The following is a 19,179-nucleotide window of genomic DNA, read 5'->3' on the forward strand; positions in this document are numbered from 1 at the left end:
AAATTCCATACAAAACACCCAAAAAGAATTTTCAGCAAAAATTAATTCCAGCTAAAGTAAAGTATTTTACAGTATGTAAAGTTGGGTCCAATCTGGTTAAAGTCCGATGGGTAGGTATAGGCTCAAACTTTTTTTTTTATTTTCATATTTTTTCATTGTTATGTTTGTTTATTTATAAAAAAAAATAAGTCTACGCCTACATCTGATTTTAATCAGATTGAGTTGGATCGTAAAGAAGACTTAATGAAAGTTATCGTATCCCGTCGAGAATCATCATTGAATGTATTTTTTGAGCCAAGGTCTGGTAGGCGTCCGCGTTCCGCTCTACAGAACTCAAATGAACATTTTTTTTGTGCTAAACACTATTTATGCTTCTATGTATTATTAAATCCAATATTTAGATTTGCATATATATTTCACTGTCCCTAAATATCGGTTTAAATCTGGGCTTTTATTAAAGGCCACAAGGTGATATCATTTGCATGTGACCTATGACCTTGCAGGCAATACGACGCCCCTAAATTAAATAATAACTAAACCTTACAGTGACCCAACCTTTTATCAGTTCAAAGCCCTCTCGCAATATATAATATCTAATGCCTAGACCATAAACTGTTCGTATCATTGTACTGTTGATACAGACGCTGTCCGTGGTTTATTTTTCTAAACGGTGTAATCACATGACATAAAACGAGGCTGAAACGCGAGTGAGACCCAGTGAAATCCACACCATGCAAGTATCTGATGATGTGGCGCCCTCGGCGTCGCATTTCACAAACTGGACCTCAATACAACTGTATCCCGTATATCATCCTCCTATGTATGTGTCACCGTCAATGTTACACTGGCATCACGGCACGGACATCGGAGAAGGTTCGCAAAGTACCAACACTTGTGTGCATTCAAATTGGCAAGGAATACAAGAAATGCGTGATCAAACTTGATAATCACGCCCATGTTGGTGGGTCTCGATATAATATTCATTCTGAGTGAGTGCGCATCACATATTCCCCGGACATATTCACTCCGTTCACCCTGGGAGAAACCCCTGTTTTTTTTCACGGAGTATCTGGGTTCCGGTTTTATCGATCTAATGAATGAATGAATATGCGACGTTCACGGACACATGGGTTAATATTCACATTCATTCTTCATTATACTGGGTATATATCTCATATATAGACGTTTATTGAAACACTTCCTCAGAACATGGAGGTAAAATCCTATATGCCCAGAAGGAAATAAAATGGTTACACTAACTACTAGAACACATATTTAAAAAATACAAATTTTACAAAAATAACTATCTAAAGCACAACGATCGTTTAAATAAAAAAACTACAATTAAACATTCACATAGTTCGGCATTCATTATTTTGATCACGTAATTTTTAAAAATAAATTCATTTTTGAAATTTGTGTACGTTCTGAGTTTATTCCTATGTTAATTTCCTTTTTCCAGTATAATTATATATTTTTTATATATACTTCCAAACTTAAGTTCTTGACTTATCTGTCGCTTAGCATAGTTGTTGTTTCGATAATTTGTGGTTGGTTTATTTCAGTTAACAGTGTAGTTATGTACAATTTGCTGTTTAATTGTTAATTCATAATTGATGCCTCCCTCTTTGTTGAAGTATTTAATTCATTGTTTTTTTATGATATATAAATACATTGACCTAACCAACATGTTATACCTTGAAATGACATGCGATTATATCAGTGTACCCCGGAAAATATGTCGTGGGTTACCATAGCTACACTGCAACTTATAGTAGTAACACGAAACGGTGGTTCTCAGGGTAGTATCAGCGACGTGACTTACTCTATTGATGATGCGTGTCCAATGCATTCTTACATGGCTGGTTCGGGGAATACTGAGTCATCATTTCCAATTATTACAATAACTTAATTGAATAACTGGGAACTAGGTGAATTTAAATCATATCCTATTTTGTTTAATCATCTTCAAGATATTGAATTCGAATGTTTTTTTATTATTGATTTTACTATACAAACTGATCCCCCCGGTATGATAATTGAGAGACATAGAAATAAAATATGGAGAAAAATTAAGTATATAATTGGCATTCATTAGTCAGCCCCTAAATATTATACTGTGTGGTATACTTGATTCGTATATAATGAATTGACCCCTGAAGAATGGAATCTTTATCTCGTCTTCGTGAGTTTTTATTGCATTGGGATGCATTCGAGAATTAATCGTGGAGACGACCTAATTGTTGCATTTCGCAGAGGTTTTCTCAATCTTTCTCCCATCCGTCCTGGAACTGGAAGATCTGCGCATATAAATGTATGTATACTGTACCACAAATACGACTCAGATTTCACACCAATTATTTAGTATTAATGCACGACGTCGCGTATGCACATAGATATATGAATACAATCATCTCTATTAGCAAACAACATTTTGCAAAGAGTGACATGTCGATCCCACACAGGAAGTCTTCATCGTGGTCTAGAACTATGGGAACGATGCACGCAGAACTCATGAAGGATTTACACCGAATGGAATCTATAGGTACAAATCACTGACTGACAAGATACAATGTGTCATGGTTACTAAATATCTTTTTTACTGTTGTAAAAATAATATTGGAAAAACAAAGTGTAAATAAACTTTGAGAAGTTACGGTGTACAATATAATACTGCTTCCGATCGGATCGCCTACGTGAGGATGAAAGAGACTCCCTAGCCAGTCTCGAGAGTGATCCAATAAAGCTAGGTAACTGTTATCATATTGTCAATACCAGTATAGTTGAATTGACTTTATTTTTGGAACACTCAACATATGATATTTGATTTCAGAAAACTAGAAAAATCACATAACCACAAAAATCACAAAAATCAAATTAAAAATTGTGGGTATTTGATCCACTGGCTCCATGTTAAATAACGCATGCGCAGGTTTTCATATTGTCGTCCATGACGACTTCAAATAAGGTGTTACCCACTAGCGGATTCGCCATCAATTGATAAGCCCCTGTGGTAAAACCAATATAGAAAACCAACTGTACACTGTTTTGTTGATGGATGTCACGTGCTTAAGCGCGTGATTCGTCGGCTGATCTGCACTGGCTCGGAAGATGAAGTCTGATTGGCTAAAAAAACAAAAAAACTTGTGGCGTTGAATGCACGTTCATTGTCAGTATTGTTATGCAAATTCAAACTAGCTAATCATTTACAATCTTCCGAGCCAGTGCAGATTAGCCCTGATTCGTGGGCGAGTGGCACGTGATAACATACACCGGCAGTTCAGGGTTGTCATGCACATCACGATCGAGTTGTCTTCCTTGACAATCAGCCCATTGTTCATGTATACAACGACACGCAACTACCACGTTGCAACCACAAATAAGTAGTTCTTTATTGTAAGGTTTTGTATCATTTTTACAAAGTTAATAGCTCTATAGATAGCATGTATATATATATATATATAGAAGAGTATAGAAGTAATATATATTCCCTTAGAATTTGGAAACGATGCACTTCCGGTCCATTTTACAAATTATGAAAAGCGAAAACAACTCATTCATAATAAAACATTCGAGTTACAGGCAACATACAATGTTAAACCAAACATAAAATCTATGTTGCCCCTAACTCGAAGTTCGTTAACTGAACATCGAGTTATAATTTGGGCGTGGTGTTACAAAATTGAGCGTTGTTTATAAAATATGAACGTGGTCTTTTTTGTAACTCGATGTCCGTAACTCGAACAATTTAGCATCTCTTATGTTTCACATATTTGGAAAGTGGGAATGCAACTTTGAAAATGAATAAATAACAATATATGTTTCAGCTAACGGGTCAAAACAGTTTAGAGCGGTTAGGAAGGATTTTGATTTTAGTTTTTTATTTATTACTAGAAATGTTGTAAAATGTCATGAAGGCCACATCAGACAGTGATCCAGATGACAATGATGATCGCGAGAATGACATGGTACTCATATATCACCAGTGACTCGAACATTAGTAATTTTCAATAACATGAATTTCAGTGAATGCATGAATGAAAGTGAAACAGTGACAGTGATCATCAGAAGGAGAAAAACAGGTCCAGACTAGGCTTAGGCTATGAAACAAAGTTGAGTTTTTTTCTTTTTTTGAACGCAATATCGTGTTTAGAGGACATTCCAAGACAGAGCTGTACTACAGAAAAAAACTGTGAATAACTGGTACATCACATAGGAGCCACGTATAATGATGATGATGATGGTGGGGATAACTACCATTATGCAGAATAGATGGTTTTTAAATGTTCCCACATTACATTCAAAATGACAGTGAATATTGCATTAGTAATTACAAAATATGACTGAGTCTTATACCCATGTTTATATGCCATTTATTCAAACTATTTTTTTCAGAATGAAAATGAATTGTGATTACCCACGTGTTATACAATTTCAGCCTATCTATGAAATAAAAAAAATCGTTATTTTCACGTGAAAAACTCGCGTTTTTTTTTACACAAAATGAATTAGGATTGCCAAACCCTGATTGATGCACAACTTATATATTTGAATCAATTATTGAGCAGACTGGGAATATAAATGAGTTTGGTGAGTTCATCGATTAATTGGTATCACACAGTAACCGCACCATAACGCATCACCCAGAATATACGACATATTGCTGCCAAACAGTCACAGCGCATGCGTAAACAATTGCTTCCTCCTATGCTGCATTTCAACACTACGATTGATGTAATGACGCAACAAGAACACAATCAATTTCAGCTCACTGATATGAAACTACCTCGCCTCTTTCAGTCAGCATTTTAATTTAATTTCCTGTGATAAACTTCGTCATCTGGACCACCAACGCCCACAAGGTCGTTAGTCGGGGTTATCCAAGGACGTTGCCCTTATTCAGACCACCGTGATTTAAAATTCGCTAAACGTAGCTGATCCGTGATGTGATTAGCGTTGGATTTAGTTATCCAGTCAATGACAGTGAAATAGTAATAAACAGACTGAGTACATTGTCAATGTCATATGTTATTCATCGCCTCATTACTAATTACATATACAGGATACGCTGAATGATAATCATCACAAAATAATTTACCAAAATATTTTACATAAAGTTCATTTGCATAGTAACAACTAAACACCCCGATAACCTACTCAATAATACGATGATCACAATACATATACACAGTCTGGCAATGAATAAGTTATCTGATCTCGACACCGTATATATATAATTCAACCTTCCTTTAAGTGGTGCCCTCTATCGACGACACGATATCGTGACGTTAATAATGCCGTTTCAAACAACAAGTGTGTTCGGTTTCATAGTAATTTATCATTTAGAATATAGTAAATTACGTCAAAGAAGAATGACCAATAGAGGGCGCATCTTATAGGAACGGTGTACCTAGTTTGGTTTTAAGAACTCAATAAGTGTAACTTACTCGGATATACGCGCGGAATGGAACTCCACATTGAAAATAATACAGTCAAATAGCTTTTACAACCATTTTTGGATTTTTTTTGGAACGTTCAAGGTAGAGTTGGACACACATTCTGAATCGACGTTCTTTTACAAAATAACCTTATAAATCAACCCATCCCAACCCAACAAATACACTAATGCACACCGCTGATATATTACAGTGTAGGAATGACTTTTTTAAACACTCGATTCGTAAAAAAAAGCAAGAATACGGATAAACAAAAATAAATCAATATCAAATTACCTTTGTGTACATTACACCGAATAACTAACCCTACGAAAATACAAAATCGCAGTACGACTGCACAAGATAAATATATTACTGTCATTGAGTATAAAACATGTTACCAATCTAGTTATCTAATTCTCCATTTATTGTATTTATAACCTCGTTTTGAACAGCTTCGAATACACATTTTGTATACCCGAAGTTAGTAGAATATTAAATCCAGTTAGTTTGATGTTTTCACCTGCTCGTTGTTTTTTGCAATACTAAACAAGATCTAATAGTGTCAGTTACAAAGTCTTAGTTGAATAACCTGACGATATCGACATCTCGGCCACGTGTTACAATCACGCGTCATACGATAGGAGACAATACAATGAAAAAAAAGTTCAAGAACTGACAGTTGAGTAAACCAGCAAGGTATACTACATACTACCAACATGTTTTATGGGCAAAATAAAGAACGGTTGTCGATTCCAACAAAAATGATTAAAAAGAAAAATGTTGAATCTCTTGAAAAGTTGTTATCAACTTGAAAGTTGCATTCCAACTTCACAATCTGTGAGGTACTACCCACTGTCAATATACACTATCAAATGTTGAGCTTGAGAAAATTAACTGTAGAATATGAATAAACTGCGCCTACTACAATTGACACTGAATTAGGTGGCTTTGTTTGTCTTTGATAGGATCCTTCCTACTTTCAAATAAAATTTGTTAGAACAGGATTATATACTTTTAAAGCTAAAGCAGTATTTGAACATATTTTATGTTCAGCTTGATGATGTTTCGTATATTTGCAAAGTGGAAATGCAACTTTAATAGTTGCCAATTAATTCACTCAAAAGACCAGGTCGGGCATGTACCCCCCCCCCTATTTATTCAGTTTTAATTCGCGTGCTAGTCATCCTGTAAATAATGGTATCGCCCGGATCCATAAACCACATGAGGTACGCAATGACGTAGACAGCTATTATCCAAAAAACAGATACCCAGATGGCGATGTGAGCCATGGAAGCATAGTCATCGCTGTAAGACGGAGCAACGTTGATAGTGGATGGCGTTACTTCAGAACTAGGAGCCTAAAAGTTAAAAAGAACCAACATTTTGTTCAGATATACAGAAGTTATTGTTGTTGCCATACCTGTCAATGTCATTCCAAAACATACACAAAAATAGAAATACAAAAATAATGCAATTGAGGCTCCATACTTGTGGAAGAAATATTCTTATCACTTGAGGAGATGATGCTGATCTACCTGCTGCTTGATAACCGAGAATTTTGACAAAAAATATGGGATACAAGAATGTACCAACTTCTACAACTTGAAAGCACACTATTTTTGTGTAAATTGAACGGCCTAAGCAACCATCGCCATTGCATGTAGTCAATGTGTCAATATCTGAGCTACAAGCCATATTTCTGCCTTTTACTGTCTAACAATTTAACTTTACCATTAAGCCAATTGAATGTTTCCATCGATTAGAATGGGAAAACAGTACCGGCATAAATCACTGGGAAAACTTTCGAGATATTGAAGAAGTTGAAAAAAACGTTTCGCCATTAGTTTAAAATTGTCTGGTGCTCTTTTGCATTTCTGAATCATAAGAACCCATAATTATGAAAGTATAATTATATATAATCACACACAATTTTCTTTTAGGTTAATGTCAGCAAACACAATGAATATCCAGAGGCTCAGAATGTTACAAAATTCTGGCAGTTATCACGAGTAAGCTCTGGGCAACTTTCAGTTTGATGCGCTCTACTTATCATCAGCACAAGGTAGATTTGGATACGACTCATTTTCAAGCTCCTGTCGGTTAACACAGTTATGTTCAAATCACCCAGTTACTTAATCTGTTTTACGCTCTAATTCTGAATGAAATGTTCGCTTAATTAAATAAAAATACGCATGGTTTGCGTTAGGAAAGTGCAGTCCTTTCAAAGTTGTTGGGGCATTAGCTTAATATACAAATGTTCGAATCCGTTCAAGCCAGAAACAGTATTCAAATATTCACTAAACGGAGATGTTAGGAAATCCTTTACAGTGAACTTGGAAACAGCGTTTAATTATTTTTTCTCAACTATATATGGCCAAGAATCTGTTTGTTGTTTTCCTATAGTTTTAGTGCATCTCACTGCGTTGTTTTCGTGCGTATCAAATTGTTCGGAGTTCCAGATTTTTGATCTACCACGCGTTACGTGACGATGTGGTAATACACAAGTTATGCATGTGATAAAACATTCTTCTTAATTAAGGGATACATTACCTTAGTAGGGGCAGGTGTGGGGTCGTCCCTCTTCACTCTTAACATTCGTGGGTCATTTGATGTCAGTGTCACTACCTCCATCATAAGGTCATCGTCATAAAGAGAAACCATTTTTTCTGTAAACTGCAAAAAGAATTGAATAAAATAAATAGTGCAAGTAGTAAAACACTAATAACTATATATAACCTAAAATGCCGTGACAGAAGTCACCAGGGAATAAAACTAGCATGTATTGTAAAAACTGAGATACTGAATTGTAGCTTTTCAATGTAACCCAGTTTTTTTTTATAAATATTGTTGTACGTGCTATTAAATGAGTGTGATGTTATATCTACTTCAGACATATCCAAGACACAACTGAGTATAAAAGACTACTAACCTTTTTGATGAAAGACGACAGTACTCTGAGCCCATCGCTGGCCTGTACTGAGTTCAAACCATATTGTAATTGTATAAGATGTATACCAGCCAACGAGAACGAATAGATGTCTGGCACACCGTCGGTTGCTAGATGCTTGTTTTCAGTGACCTGTAATTAATAGAAAACCCATGAATTGTAGATTCGCAACTTCACGTCACAGATGTGTTACAAAACACAACAAAACATACACATTAGTTACATTTTGATACTGGTGTGAAATTGAAATGTTGCGCGTGTGATTAAAGTGACTCTAGTGGTATGCATTCACAAACGTTTGTATGATAACTCCCTTTAATTATTTTAAATTCCCACTGCCACATGATGTCAAGTTTAAGGTGCTTGCCAGTCTACAGTAGGACGCTCTCCGACTTCCCAAACCAAATTCCCGTTTCTGGTGAATCAATCAATCAGAGACAAACATCAGCATACACACAATATTCTTTCAATCAAAACAAAACAGGTTTGACGAAATGCTAGCTACGACCACTTAATATATAATGGTTTGGCTGTGTAAAATTTTGCACGATCTGATTAGATTTCCGAGAACCGAACTTCCTTTCACTTTCAAGCGTTAGCACAGTCCTCGTGCCGTGTTCATCATGAGCTATACGCCACGTATACAACGCGCGTAAAATACATTTTTGTTGACATGAACGCCCATTGCGCGACTGGGCGCTTTACTCACTGCCAAGTGTTTCACAGAAAGTTATGTAAAGAAAACCGAGACAGTCTTTAACCACAGAGGGACTGTGCTTTAACCATCAGTTAAAGTTTAGCAGTTTAAATATGCTAATACCCTATTATACCTCACAGGCAATGTATCTGCATTACGTAACGATCACCAAGACAATGGAGAATACGCGCTACATTGTGAAGTGTAATCTGTATGGCGTAATCCATATAAGAAACCCGCTATTAATAAAGGTAGCATAGCTCCATGTCGGCGACCAACAAAGGATAATTATCAACTGTTTCACTGTTTCGTTAAGTTTAGATTGCAAAGAGCCGTAGGATGTATTTCACTGACGTACTAGTACTTGCGTCAGATTAACGACCCTAGTATGGTGTACACTCATAAGACACAAGAAGGAGCTTAACTATATATATGTATATACATTCAAATTTAAAAACCGTAAAATAGTTCAAGCGAGTTGTTTTTGCTGTCATTGAAGTTATATAATTAAAACTTGTTTGTATACATATGTTATTACGTTTCGTATCAATGCGTCCAGTCATCCTGGTAATATAATTCAATGAACCCAACAACACCATACAAATTCGTCGAGGGGGAGGGGGTTCTGGGCTAAAACAGTAGATAAAACAAATGAGACGTACACTATGGTGACTGGAAACCCAGAAGCATCTCATATCGTGAACACGGCGTTTATGAACGCAAATATGCGCATACACTTCTCTATGCTACGACAGCTTTCTGAAGATGTGCATCAGAAATACACCAAGCAAGATGTTAATGAAAACGAAAACGGCTGATTGTTTTTTGGACAAAAATGATCGACAGTCGGTCAAATTTTACCTACTCAAAATACATATGAAATGCATATCAAAAGAAACAGTCGAGGCATATCCAAGAAATTATTTTGCACCCGAAAAACAAGACTGCGTTATAGGAGTACGCCCAAATGGGAGAGCCAGAAATCGGAGTGGATTCGGAACTATTGTGAGCCTACGTGGATAGACAGTAAGATACAAGACCATCTTACTGTCAGACAAAACAAATTATTCACGGCAATATAATATAAAATCGTGAAGCCAGAATTAAGTTTTTCCAATTTTAATTCATTTCAATGCACAATAACAGAATCACTTGAGAAAAATATTGTTGTAAATAAATTCTGATCAGACACATCACACAGGCGACTTTGAAATAGGTCACTGATTTCCGTCATTAACTATCTGCATTTTATAGCCACAACAAATATAATGCACCACAGTCATGTATCTCAATACAGTGTTCTTAATTATATTATTGAGTCTATTTTCGTACTAACTAACGATGCATTTAGCTACACTTTGAAACCGCAATGGATAAACACTGTATCTCATCAACTGAATCCTATAGTTGCTAGGCAACGATTTGTCACGTGGTTGGTGTAATGGCCTGGTTGGCATGGAAATATGTGACGTAAATAGGCTTTATATAACGATTCTGCAGTGTAATTGTATTAATTCGGAGTACTGAAATTGTCAACAGAGCGAGTGCCAACAAAAATGATAGCTCCATTTCACATTGTTGATATTATATTAACTTGAATAGTAAAAATATATTCCAGTTGGTCTGAATAAACAACTGTTCAAAAAAAGTTCTTTGACTTCACTGAAGCACAGGGTAAAGAAATCATATTGATCATCTTGTTATATCAGAAATACGATGCACGTAGATTTATCACGCATCGTACTAGACAATCCATGTAACGCCGTAAGTGCCATAGTCAATGCGCCGCGTTATGCTCGATAGGAGTTCTAAGCGACAAGTATGACGCTCTATAATGAACACGTAAAAATTGTCTATCGCCACGTGGCTTACAAGGTGATGGTAAACTGATCAATTTTGTAATATCAGAATTAACAAGCAAACACCACTTGTTTTTTATCATTAAAACTCGCTTATGTCAATAGTATATTCAAATAACGAAATGAGGCATATTTGTTTTACCTGATTTATATAAGCCATATTTTAAATGTCTTTGCCAAAATGGATAAATAAACATAACAATTTTGAATGCAAAGTTTTTAAATGGAAATTTTTTAACTAAAAAAGGTCGATGGCCCCTATTTTTGTTTAGAAATTTAGAAATAAACTGTTGTAAAGTAGTGTACAGCCAGGGTCAGTCAAGAGTCATTCATAATACGAGCTGAGGTACAACATGTACAAACAGTCTGTAAGTCTGTACAATAACACTCAACACTTCACCTCACAAACCCAACCAACCTATTAGTAGTTCAAGGACAGGTCACCGTTGTGTAATATTCACAGTACTGTTAATCCTGGCCAATGCGCACATAAAGTGACTCTATAGGGAATGCGTACTAGGACATAGGGACCATACGTGCTATCGGGAGGGAATTCGCTTATGTTTGCTATAACAATATGTTTTATATAAACACGTAGAACAAAGTGAACCTCTTTTACGAAATAATATATTGGGTCTAATGGTAGCACCAGGCTTCGCGTTACTATTTTTTGATAAAACACAAAGTTCTGTCCATACACAGTCCCTATATAGGCTATAGAAGGACTGTGTTCCATAGTATTAAAATGATCTAAAGATACTCGTTAAGAAAAATGATTATAAAAAATATTCATGTTATATTAATTTTAAAATAATTTTAAATTAATTTTATACAAACTTTCAAGAATACACATTTTCCGAAACTGTTTTTATAACGTGGATTACAAGCCGTTTGAGTTATATCATATTTTTGCTTGAAGGGGATTTATCCAAAACAAAAAGCAGGTAAGATAATAATAGTTGATAATACAAATTATGTCTACTATTTTGTTAATTGCGTGATGACAGATTGTTGGTTGTTGTTGTTGTTGTTGTTGTTTTTCAAACAGAGTGGATACGTTCCTCGATTTGTTCAATCTCAAATCAAGATTATAATGTCAAGACAAAACAATCATTTTTTTGACAATATTTTTGAAGTTGTACTCAACATATGAATCATTGCAAAAAGGTAAATGATAGGCATTGGATTTATTTACACATACTAAACTTTTATTAAAATCACCTCTGTGATGAAAAGCAACAACTGTGTTTGGTTGTGGAGTCGTTCATCATTTAAAATGTACTGAAATAATTTTCATTGATGAACGATCGTCACGACAGATCAGAACAATATCGACGATTTGAACGGCATTCGTGTCACACATTTGCGTCATAGAAGCGCTTCATCTGTTTGTTAACAAAATTTAATGTCCATAGAAAAACCACCCAAACGTATGACGAAAACGTGTAACTCACCATATCAGCGATTTCTTGCATTATTTGTAGTTCGCTAAGAAATGTTATGTCGGGCTCCCTGGAGTAGTTTAATGAACCCATATCGTATGCAAAAAGGACTGACGATTGGCTTTTCAGCAGAATTGGTTGCATTTCTTTCAACGTGGTCGGTAATGCAGTGAACAGTTGAGGATTCTTCCACTGTTGGTTGAACAACTATAAAGAGAATATTGAATTTGATTGATTAATGCGACACAATCAATACACATGCTTCTGCTAAAAAAGATAAATCCTTAACACAATAATTAAACGAATAATATGTGATATATCAAAGATGCAACAAACACAAAGTCGAATATCGTATGGAACAGACAGACTAAACACAATGCTCTCTACGTCTTGCTTGTGATGTGACACTGGAGTTCTTTTAAGGTAGATATGCAGTTTACGTGACAGGTATTTTAATTAGTTAATTAGGAAATCAAGATGACATCCCTTGTCCACAAAACTATATATTTTCGGAAAGCTTATTGTATAAATTTTAAAATGTCTACCAGTTGTCAAATTTGCAGGGTAGCAGCTCAAATTTCACTACTTCAAGTTGATGCATAAATTAACACCCAGGCTAGTTGGATGTATGATTATTGTAACACTGTTCAACCAAAGACAAATTTAAATATATTACCGTTTTGTAAAAAGTTAAATATAGTGCATAATATGGAGATGCCGTCATTACTTTTTTCACCATGTTTCTTTTTTAGTATTTATGTACAGCCTTGCTAAATCTTGCTAAGCATTCAAAAGAGAGAATGTTTGCACCTTTTATCTATATTTTAAAATCATTTTTTGAGTATTTTCCACTATCCACAATTCTACAAAATTTTAACAGTTTATAGCCAAGACTGTTTGGATAATAAAAAGCAAAAAAAAATTCACTCTGAGAGTGAGGTTTCACATAATATTAGGAAAGTGGAAATGCAACTTTAACAACAAGTTATAACTTTTTTGAAAATATGCAAGGACGACACGGTTGAATTTGCAGATGTGAAAGCACTAACGCATGATCTCGTGCTAACCGTTATGTAATACAAATAATTGACGGCTATTTTGTGGAGAGAAATTCCAAACACACATATGCATGCTTACCTTTCCACCTGCAGTGATGTCGACAACTAGTGGTGACTTATCTTGAAATAAATTACCAACACAATTACTGACAAACTCTGTGTTTATCAACGGCACGTCCTAATAAGGTAAAATAATGTCATTAGAATGATGGGCATTCACCGTGATGCAATATTGAATTCAAATTGAGACATCGTGCAAGACCAGTTAGATTTCTATTGACCCCGTGATGGAATAATGATTTTTTACATCTAATGTTTTATGATTTTCGCTCACAGTGTATCTGGGCACCATGCAAGAATAGAATTAAAGGTCGAAATGACTAACACACAAGTTTGGCAAGTTTCAATTTAAAATAATTGAGTAGTGCTCAATCAACACAGTGTGAACAATTACAAAATCACTGTTTCCATAGAAACATGTTCGGGTATCTCCTCTTTTTGAATTACTCTTTGTCGTTTATTTAGTGAAAGCTTAGTTCAGCAAAATATCCGGAATTTGTGGTTCTTGTAGAAAAATAAGCCGGGTGACTGAGTGGTCTGGTATTTCAAGGCTGACATCAAAACAAGGGTGCGCTTACAGTTTATATTCCTTACCTTAAGAACAGGATAATATGTTCCGACTGCACCCAAGTCAAAAACGAGATCTCCATCAAACCCTTCAACTGTGACCAGAACGTTTGCTTTAGGGCGACGAAACAGGTTACCGGAGGACAAACCAGACCACTTCAGCTCCTGCAAAAAATTATTACATGTCATAAACATGTTTAATTGTTTTAGCTCATGCAGGTGAATGGACTATGAAAAATATGTGTAAATGTAATTCTAACACGAATGACATCCGCGTTTTGTTACGATCTATGTATAGTTTCTATTTTGCCCTCAATTACAATTTCAAAGTTCAATCATCTCACACACAATATTTTGCAATTGTAGATTGTTGCTCTGAGTATGCACCGTCCATTGTAATAATTACAGAGAATTGTCCTCAAGCACCGAGTCACGCAACAATATACATGTATGCATAAACAAGCACACAAAATGTCACACTATTTTGGCTATGTTAACTAATGACATGTATTGCTCTATCGATAATAGAACACAATAGTACCAAACCAATTCAGAAAAAAAAATAACGGATTGACAACTATGACAACTCAATTACGAATAATGAATCCTAATCCTAGGTTTCATCAGCACATCGTTCCGGTAACAGTAACAGACATATTCAGCAGAACATCTGAATGCATTTTATCACGACGTTAAAAAGGGCGTGGACGGGTTTCATGTTCTCTGCACGTAATAAGCTCGGTTATTAAGCATCCTTTTTTGGGGATGCCCGGTGGCCGAGGGGAAGACGTGTAGTGGCGTGAAGCTAGGCGATTAGGTGCCGTACGCGAGCGCCGGTTCGAGTCACGCACGCAGTACGTATTTACTATAATTAGACATAGTCTTTACCTTGCCGTTTATTCGGTGTTATTTGCTTACTTTACTTCCTATGTCGACAGCAACTATGAGTTTAAAAAGGGACTACTAGTAACATGGGTCTAGCTCTAATCAAGCGTCCGTCAATGCATTATGATCAATACATTTTAACAGCTGAACGAGGTAGCAATTCTTATATGATCTTCCAGCCCAATAAATATCCTGTGATCACAAACAACTCACGAACGTTGAATAACGGTATAATTATGATATAAATAATAGCACAGTGAGGTCATGTATGTCACGAAGCTACGCCCTGTACTATTATTCGAAAACAAACAAAATGACGCAAAATAACGCAGTAACCATGTATTGCCGTTTGACCATTTATAATGACTGATATATTGAAGGCCACGACGAATAGTAATTATATTATATTAAAATAGATTCAAAGATTTAAACGGGGCAATTATTCAGTTTGCCAGCTCAATAGAATTTCTATAGAAAATATTCGAAAAAGTGTTGCATTTGATAAGTACACGAGTCGACCAGCGGATTTAACTTCAGTTAGTAGTCACTGTTCTTTCACTGTGACAGGACTGGACAGACTCAATCCGTGCATGTTTAATTTCACTACACAGTATCAATGAGCATGTGTGTCGCATATGAAATTGCCTCTGTAGCAAATTCGCAATTCTGCTGACTTATGACGATTACGAATACGGAAAATTAGTTTGCAATGAGGCATCCAGAAAAACTATGACAGAGAAGCAACAAGTTCAAGCTCACGTAACTTGTTATTACAAAATACGACGAACATTGTTGGTGTGCCGCGCCTAAATAATTAATAATACAAAGGAGCCATGACGGTTTGAATGGTACCCAAGCTTTGTTGGAGTCTTTCTATAGGGGGATTAATTGTACTCCTGAGATTGAGTTGTGTATTATATATGACCCAACTAATAGGTCAAACTAAATAATATTAAGATTACTCGGTCTAACTTTGTTGTTTTGCGTGCGACGTGACAAAGGGGCAAGGTGGAAAATTGTGAAAGCTGTAGGTAAGTTCGATGCCATTCAGACTTAAACAGAATAAGTTATCACTGTATTATATTTGCAACGCGACACAAAGGTAAAACGGTCATTTACGTGATGGGAAAATCTAATGTATAAATTTAAACAGTATGGGAAGTTGAAAAAGATCTGACTAGAAAGATAGATAATAGGGATTTTTTAAACTTTATTTTAGTTTTCCGGAAATTTAAATTTTGAAGCACGATTGTTCATCAAGATTTGGACATATATTAAAATATTCAAATTAGGTTTAAATGACGTCAGTCTATCAAACGCAAATTGGGGAAATGATATTTTTGGAAGAATTATTCAAGGATTGTCGCATGGCCCCTAGGTTTCCAATATTCTGCCTACGGGTGAATTGTTTTATAATTCACAATGAAGTGCACATCAAAAACACACCGCCGGCAATTACATCACAATGAAACATATGGCGCATTTCGTTTGCATCATTGGTAAAGTAGTAATCACAAAATCCAACTTAGAGCTATGAAATGTGTCAAAAATTGGCCATACTTTGTATTTGGGAAGGCGTTTGAACAGCTCTGCAACAACTCTACGCCATGTAACTGCCAGTTCGTACGACGACGGCCACTGGAACAAGCGAATAATGGTTTCGTACTAAAATCCTAGAGTGTTTACTTATTCCAATTATTTTTTAATGAAAATAACCATGGCGTGGCATCGGTACTGTGATCCAATGTAAAACGCACAGGGTTTAACCTTTTCACCACCAGTCCCCGCTTTTCATCACAAATTCACTTTGAATTTTTACTCACTCGGTCTATTTTTGTTTAAATTACCGAATCCCTGTCGTTCATCTCGTAAGTTCTCATCCATTGCCTAATACTCGCGTCACGCTTTTAGGGACGACGGGTGAACCTCGTTTGTCATTAGTGACTGGTGATTATGAAGTGAAACGAACTAGTGCAAAATTGAGCTACTTGTTGCCAAGTTAGATACAAAAATACGCCTTTTATCCGTTTACCGAGCTGCAAGTTCCCACCTACACAAAATACCCGGCCACACTGGTATTACGCGTTGTAGCAGTTGAAAATGTCTAAATGAAAAAAAAGGCTCTGTTCGAATGAAATGTAATACTTTTTATGGAACTATACAAATAGAACTAGAATGTATTTACTTTTTACACATTTAAAATGACCATAGTGGATGAACAACTGCAATGATATTTGCCCGCAATGTACTTATGTGGCATGGCATGATCTGTGCAGTGACAGCGCGTGGGATAATTTTGGGATCAGCCATTAATAATAGTAAATAAATCAGTGGCCATTCGTCACGGCTCCATATACATGTTGATTAGGTTGTACGAACAATGAGATAACTAAAATGTCGGAATATAATATGAAATGAACAAACACGTCCATCTGTATATGTAAACTAACCATTGTCAATCGTTTAATATAAAATAAATCAATCCTGAAATTTCTTCTAGTACAGTCCGTACGTCAAAGATAATGAGTATTTTAACATATAAAAACACAATATAATCCCTGTCAGCGATGAAAGGGTACTACGTGGCAAATAATGTGACGTCATTACCTCTATATATTATTACGACTGAAAGGTCAGACAGTGACTGTCACATTATCATTTTCAACAAGGCATAACACAAGTGATATACACCCTCGACAAAGACATATAAGGAAACGGAAATCCGCTACCATTTACCCCCGAGAAGACCCCCATTTAAACCCAATAACGAGTGTTTGGTGGTCGAGCAGATTGTGTAGTTTATACCGCCGACTGAGACGTCGAACGGTGGGATTCAAAATACAACCTCCCCATGGCGGGGCGAGATGAATACAAAACCATGCCCAAAACAGAAACTTGCACGATACATGCATAATGCAACACGTGATTTAAGTGCCAAGGCCGTCACGCAGCGCGTGCTTTATACGCGCGACTACAGTGGCGCTTCTAATCAGCGCGAGTCGGCAGAAAAGAGTGATCACACCCTGATACGTAACAGCCGCCATGTTGTTATTAGCATGTTAACCATTCTCAAGTTGTCTGGTATTGCTACTGGCATTTTATCATGTTTAGTATATAATTCAAGTTCACAACATCGGTTTCGTTACAAATTACCTGTTTTAGGGAACGTTTACTCACAAAAGTGAAATAAGTAGTTAATTTTATTGCAAATAATAATTATAAACTGATTCCCATATGGAACCACGATATAATTATACATGGTTTCTGTTCGGTATCCTCTGGGCGGGGCTAGGGCACAGAACGTTCTATGTTGCTCAGACGCGCACCACTGTACCATGTATTTATGTGGGCTCTGTGTGAGCTGCTGTGGAACGCTGGTCGAATGGCCGGTGAAAACAATAAGTCGCGAAAACAGCACAAACTCAACTTTGAAGCAATCCTGAGCAACCGAATTTATACACGTTGCACATGTAGGGGTAATCTTGTTACACTGTTCGGTAGAGTCTCAACAACTGTCCTAAAGTACAGTTTTATGGGAGTTTTCGGCCTTTGAAAATGCCCGGATGTCCACCCTGAGGATATCACTGGTCATTTGAAAAAATACAAATAGTGTTCTTAAAATCTGCATTAGTTAATGAAGCTAATAAACAACACGGTGAATCATTGAATAACAATATGTAAATGATGGATTCAGCACTCGGACTATTACGGGCCTCTGTACAAAGACCAAACCACCAGGAGAATTCGGACTGACCACCTGTAGTATGTCATCACCATATGTTTAACCAACAGAATGAGAACCGCCGGTATAAATAACTTCCTGACCGAGTTATATATATATTATAAAAAATGCCCACAGCCGGCATGTACATGAGTACACGATCAAGGATATACTAGTATACACTGCACGAATATGTAACATGTTGTCATATAGTAACAGTCAACTTTATAGCAAACACCTTGATCAGGCTCAGCAACGCCCCTAGTTGAATTCAAACACCCATACTTTTCACACTAAAAGTTGGATGAATATTCATAAATTGATCATTATACCTGCCCATGGAGCTCTTTTATTTTTGCGCCATGACTTTCCACACCTTAATATCCGAACTACACGGGGTATGTCCAACGCATACACCTATATACTGTACGCATATACAACCCTCTATATATAGGTACACATAATGCACGGATGAGCGCTACTCCCATACATGTGCATTTCAATA

The 19,179-nt window shown here is 36.2% G+C and overlaps 1 protein-coding gene across 1 annotated transcript in view; it reads right to left on the reverse strand.

The window, feature by feature from the left end:
- Positions 1 to 6,568: 6,568 nt before the first annotated feature.
- LOC100377799 (renin receptor-like) overlaps positions 6,569 to 19,179 on the reverse strand; it is a 35,552-nt gene continuing 22,941 nt past the window's right edge. Inside the window, exons 3-8 of the mRNA XM_002740160.4 lie at positions 14,096 to 14,233; positions 13,521 to 13,619; positions 12,396 to 12,590; positions 8,368 to 8,517; positions 7,989 to 8,111; positions 6,569 to 6,796 (exon numbers count right to left, since the gene is read on the reverse strand). Of these exons, the coding sequence (XP_002740206.1) occupies positions 6,593 to 6,796; positions 7,989 to 8,111; positions 8,368 to 8,517; positions 12,396 to 12,590; positions 13,521 to 13,619; positions 14,096 to 14,233 (909 nt within the window). The 3' untranslated portion in view covers positions 6,569 to 6,592. The remainder of the gene's footprint in view (positions 6,797 to 7,988; positions 8,112 to 8,367; positions 8,518 to 12,395; positions 12,591 to 13,520; positions 13,620 to 14,095; positions 14,234 to 19,179) is intronic.

Source organism: Saccoglossus kowalevskii, chromosome 1 (assembly GCF_978046115.1).
Source record: "Saccoglossus kowalevskii chromosome 1, keSacKowa6.1, whole genome shotgun sequence".
Lineage (NCBI taxonomy): Eukaryota > Metazoa > Hemichordata > Enteropneusta > Harrimaniidae > Saccoglossus > Saccoglossus kowalevskii.